This window comes from Triticum dicoccoides, chromosome 4B, assembly GCF_002162155.2.
Source record: "Triticum dicoccoides isolate Atlit2015 ecotype Zavitan chromosome 4B, WEW_v2.0, whole genome shotgun sequence".
Classification (NCBI taxonomy): Eukaryota; Viridiplantae; Streptophyta; class Magnoliopsida; order Poales; family Poaceae; genus Triticum; species Triticum dicoccoides.
Genome location: NC_041387.1, coordinates 10,270,811 through 10,276,208, shown reverse-complemented (window position 1 = coordinate 10,276,208; position 5,398 = coordinate 10,270,811). Strand labels below are relative to the sequence as shown.

At 54.5% G+C, this 5,398-nt stretch overlaps 1 protein-coding gene across 3 annotated transcripts in view; it reads left to right on the top strand.

Moving 5' to 3' along the window:
* The first annotated feature begins 2,980 nt into the window (after positions 1 to 2,980).
* Positions 2,981 to 5,398, top strand: part of LOC119294552 — a 3,908-nt gene continuing 1,490 nt past the window's right edge. Inside the window, exons 1-4 of one of the 3 annotated variants that reach the window (XM_037572756.1) lie at positions 2,981 to 3,098; positions 3,186 to 3,855; positions 4,563 to 4,675; positions 4,797 to 4,881. In XM_037572756.1, coding sequence (XP_037428653.1) covers positions 3,221 to 3,855; positions 4,563 to 4,675; positions 4,797 to 4,881 — 833 coding nt within the window. In that variant the 5' untranslated portion in view covers positions 2,981 to 3,098; positions 3,186 to 3,220. Of the gene's footprint in view, positions 3,856 to 4,376; positions 4,433 to 4,562; positions 4,676 to 4,796; positions 4,882 to 5,398 lie in introns of all 3 variants that reach the window. The other 2 variants (XR_005143448.1, XM_037572757.1) reach the window with 2 other exon arrangements.

The following is a 5,398-nucleotide window of genomic DNA, read 5'->3' as shown; positions in this document are numbered from 1 at the left end:
TCTGCCACCGACGGCAAAGGGCTCTTTGCCATTAGCAGCGGACGGCAAAGAGGCCACGTGGCAGGCAACTGTGCTTCCTGGGAGGCTGACCTATTTGGTCAGTTTGCCAACAGTGGCTGACGGCAAAGAGGAAAAACACTTTGCCTACAGTGGCGGACGGCAAAGAGGGAAAAAAACTTTGCCTACAGCGGCGGACGGCAAAGGCTTGGCGTTAACCACCTGACGGAGTAACATCACAAATATTGCCGTCAGCATTCTTTGCCGTCGGCAGCTGATGGCAAAGGACCCTTTGCCGTCAGCCGCCCGAAACGGACGGCAATGTAGCTCTTTGCCGTCCCTTACATTGTCGTCCACTTTTGCCGTCCGCGGCCGACGGCAAAGACCTTTGCCGTCCACCATCCATGCCTTTGCCGTCCGCCGTGGCAGATGGCAAAGTAGCAGATTCCTGTAGTGTGTACACCACTTGGGAGGGATGCCCTCCACTAGTACCCAAGCTTCAACCAGTTCACCAAAAGGCTCACATCCTCCTTTCCATTCAGTTAGAGTGACATTAACATCCTGAGGCAGGGAAAACCCAGGCAACTCAATGAGATCCTCCACTTTCTTCCATGGGGGAAACCTGACCAAAAAGGTCTTACTAGACAGTCCTCTGATCTGCCAAGGCCACTGTCTAGTTTTGCAAAAGGTTGCAGTAAGTAATTCCATCAACATGGGACAGTCCACTTCTCCTTTCAGTATATTAACCACAGCACAATTCTGAAAGTTTAACCACTTCGACTCATTAGCAATAGGCACATCTACATGGTAGAAACCAAGTCCTCGCGCCCCACTACCAAAGATAGCAGCAGTGGGCTGAACTTTTGTCCAAGCCGCACAGTTGTTAACATTATGGTTTTGCTGGCAAATGAAGCAGGTTTTTGGCTTGACACAGTTCCCCACATAATGGTCTGGACCCCCACAATTAAAACATATCATATCCTTATACCTTGGATCCAGGGCTTGCTCAACCTCCACTTCCACAGATTGGGATGACTGTACCTGAGCTGAGCCCGCAGTCGAAGTAGTGGATCTAGCTGGTTTTGGTGCATGGACTTGTTCCTTTGCCGGCGGAGCAGATGGCTGCTTGCGCCCAGCAAAGGAGGTAGCCTTCTGCACCGGCACCTTAGACTGGCCGGCGGTAGGGCCGCTGCTTCCAGCCCGACGATCAGCCATCGTAGCACCATGCTTCACTACCTCCGCAAACGACAGAGAACCGGGTCCAATCCCCTCTCTCGTAACCTTGTTTTTTCTTGGTGGAGGATCGAACGGACGAATCGAAGCTGGGAAGCAGTCGGCGACGGTAAATGTGTTGCTGTCGATCAGGTCTTTCTGGATCCAACAAATGAACCCGGAGTTGGTTTCGGTTCTAGGGTGGGGAAGGTGAGATTTAGGGTTGCGGCGGCGGGGGAGGGGGGAAGGAATGAGCCAAAGCTGGCCAAAATGCTCCTCCACACTTTCTAGGTTTTTAGGAATACGTAACCCACCTTTATTCCCCGTCTTCTTACCAGAGAGACGCACTTTGAAAGTGGGCCCCGTCAACGCTGGATTCGAACGGGGGAAACGACACGGCGTCGCTGCCCCGGGCACGGCTCCGGAACTACCTTCACGGAGAGGCACCTCGTCGGAGCACACCTCCGGCGAGGCCCCCCCAGCTGCACAAACAGCGCCCAATCCCTCCCGATTAACAGACCGATGAGGGAGAACCCCCAATCCGATACCAGCAAAGTTACCTAACGATTTATCAATCGAAACGCACGAGAACACGTCCCCCTCTGCCGTGAACGGAAGTTCCTCAATCGAGATTCAAAATTGAATCAGCACGAATCCGATGCATACCTGATTCGCCTGGCCACGGTGGGGGTTCGATGGGTTGTCGCTGAGCTTGAATCAGTTGGGGACGACGATCTACTGGCGGCGTGGAGGCCAAACGGTGTCCGGCGGAAGAAATTCCGGCGGGATGTTGGCGATGCCCACCCACGACGGCGGCCTGATGTTGAGCCTGGATGGATTCGCCGTCCTGAAGTTCTCCCACCGCGCAGCTTGGCGCGGGTCTGACGACTCCGCCTCCTGGATCGCCCAGAAGAGGAGCTCCAGATCCTCGCAGCCATCGTCTCCGATGAAGCGCGCGCGCTCGACGAAGTTTGCGTGGCGGAAGATGTGGAGGTGGATCTCCCCCCACTCTTCCCGGTCGGGGAAGCGCTCCATCACCACCCGGCGCATCTCGCGGCGAGCCTCCGGCGAGTGAGGGTCGATCTCGGGCAGCGGCGCCGCTGCAGGCAGTGGGAGCGCCCGCGGCTCCGCCACCCTTGCCACCGGCGCAAGCCGGCGAACCCTCACACCGCGGCGACGCGCTCCAACCATGAGGGCTCTGAGGTGGGGATCTGGGGCGGGGGGAGCTCGACGAGGCGCGGGGGTGGGTGGGACGCTGAGAGTTGGTGCGCTTTAATGGCGTCAATGGTGCTTCGCCCGAGGCGAGGGGAAGGGGGAGAGGAGGGGAGAGCGAGCCATCTCCACTCAGTCTCTATCTAGGCAGTTCGATTCCCACCTCCGTCTGATTTATTGCTATATTTTTACATCGTCAGGACGGCTAAATGGGCCGGCCCAGTCGGGGCTCTGTGTGTGCGTTGCGGCGGCAATTTGCCGCAGAGCGCGGCACATAGGAGGTCCGCGGTGGGGGGAGGGGGGGGAGGTTAATTTAGTGTGAAGGGAGCCCGTAAAGGTCCGTTGTCTCTCCGTGGACGTAGTATTATCGAATGGAAGGACTCCAACAGGGACCAAAATTCGGCGGCTGCAGCAGAGCACGGACAGGAGTAGACACTGTACGTACAAGAGCAGGTCTCTGCTCTCGCGTGATGTCCGTTACAATTCCTGCCTTTTAGTTACGTGTTCCCAGAGGTATCGGCTTAAGCAACAGATAAATACACGTTGTCGCTTGTGAATATATCTAACATATAAAGCCTCCTACACTACCCGCCATTTCAGCGCCATCGCGGTTCGAAAATCATCCTGTGCGCACAATGGTCCTCGCTGGCAGCGGTAATAGCAATTTCATCGACCTGGTAAACATCCGACCTCTCGTTCATTTGTACGCCACAGGTTCGGCTCAGGAGCAGCTGACGAGTGGGCCACTCTTATACGTGGGACAGGCTCGCAGCGACGCGGTCGGTTCGCGATTCTGTCGATGGAGAGCCAGGGCGGGTCGGTCGTGGGCTCTGGCCAATCGCTCGTGGGTTGTCAGGGCGTTTTTTACCATGTGGTGGGATTGGCCAACCCTATCCACCAATTCCCCGTCCGCCTCCTCCTCCCCTGCTCGCTCGCCCCGCGTGCGGTCGCCGCCACTCACGGCGATGAGCGGGCAAGGCCGCGTGAGCCGATGGGCCATTGCAGTCGCCGCCGGGAGCGGCTGCCTCCTCTTCCCTTCCCGTCCCCCGGTTCCTCCTCCGCCGCCGCCGCCGCTCTCCACTGGCCGGCGAGCTTCACCCCTCCCCTCCTCTCCTTTCCCCCACAATATCCACCTCCTGCCCCCATCCTTCGCGCCCGAGAAGCCGTGGCCGTCGCTTCATCGAGGGAACGGCGTGCCGGATCCGGTGTCCCCGTTCCATGTCGGCCACCGTCCTCTTACCACCCGCCTCCCGCTTCCCGACCCATCCCCGTCTCTCGACGCGGCACAGGTAGGAGCTGGCTGTTCAAGTGTCCATTGACGGCGGCGAGCCCGAGCCGGCGATGTAGATCTTACCGGTGGACTGCCGGTCGTCGACGCGTTGCCTCGGACTCCCACAGACGCAGCAGCAGCCGCAGCAGAGGATGGCCACCGAGGTATGCCCTCCTCTCCATCCTCCCCTTTGTTGTCATATATTCTTCAAGATTGGAACTTGACGACCATGCCGCTCACCTCATGGTTTGGTTACGTACGTACACATATACTTGGCCGGCCATGGGTGCTTGCTGTGTTGCCTTCTGCAAGCATTTGTTTTTCCACTTTCGCTTTGAAGGCAACAATTTAGGACCCATCCTCTGTTTGTGCTTCGTTTACTCGCTGGGCTTTGCAGTTATGTGAGTCGTTGTAATATCTGTAGATGGGCAATTAAAATTCCTTCTGTTGATCGATGCTATCTTTAGTTGTGTAGGTTGAAACAAACGTCAATGGCTGTTGAGTCTACCTTGACCCGTGGCACTGTTGTCACCCTGATTGATACATTTCTCTGAGACTTGAATTGTTTCTCATACCTGACGCTAACGAACACTAGAGAAATATTGGGATTTCACTCTGTCAGACAGTCTAGACAACCAACACCTTATACCTGACTGACTACATCAATCTCTTGTTAAATACATAGGGGAGAAATATTGCAATTTATGGTGAGACTGCTGATGGTTTGGAGGATGACGGCAGGTTTTTTATTTTTCTTCAGCTTTGTGACCCCTTCTGAGATTTGATTTTGCCTTGATGTTTTTGAATTTCATTTCGATTTGGCGCTTTTGCTGGTGGTATAACTTTGTCGTCGTGTGCGCGTGTGTGGCAGCCTGGAGCAGGAGCGTTTACTCGCTGTGCCTATGGTAGTGGCGGCGACGATGGCGCGTATGGTAGTGGCGGCGGCCAGGACGTGCCCTCGGCGATCTCGACATCCAAGTCAAGGTAAGGAGCCCTTGGTGTTTCTCCTCCTACCTCAAGATCCCATCTAGCTCATGCGCCTCCTCTCGCATCAATCTAATCCCCTAGGCCCTTCTCACCCCTCACGCCCTCGTGACCTTGCCAGGATTGGCGGCGCAAGAACGATGGCGCTGCAGGGGATCGAACCAGAGGAATGTGATCCATCCTGTCAAGATCGGTTTCTGCGTGTGGTAAGGATTTGCGTGCTCTTCCACTGGATCGATTTCGTGTTCTTCCTCTTCTTGTTTTGTTTTCGTTTGTAGGATTGCTGATGCTAATTTGTTGCTTCGTCTTCTGCTGTGCGTGTACTCACTGCGTTTGTTTCTTTACGAGGAAAACCTCAGTATGTGGATATCACATTCAGTTGCATTGACACGGGAAACAAATTGAAAAGGCAATTAGATATCTTTTCTCATTGAACGGGTCTGTAATTAGATGTCATGAGCTGGGAGGAAACAAATCCAGTTAACTAGATAAATTTTTTCATTGAACGGGTCTGTAATTAGATATCATGTGCTGTGAAGAAGCAAATCCAGTAAAACAAATAATTACTCAATATCTCAAAGCTGTGAATTGACTGGCTGGGAAGTGAATTTACTGGCTGTGATATTGAGTCATTATTTTCCTTTTCCCCATGCTTTTGACCTTCTCATAGTGGAGTATGGTCACAGCTGTTTCCTTGATGTACCATTGACATGTCTAGACTAC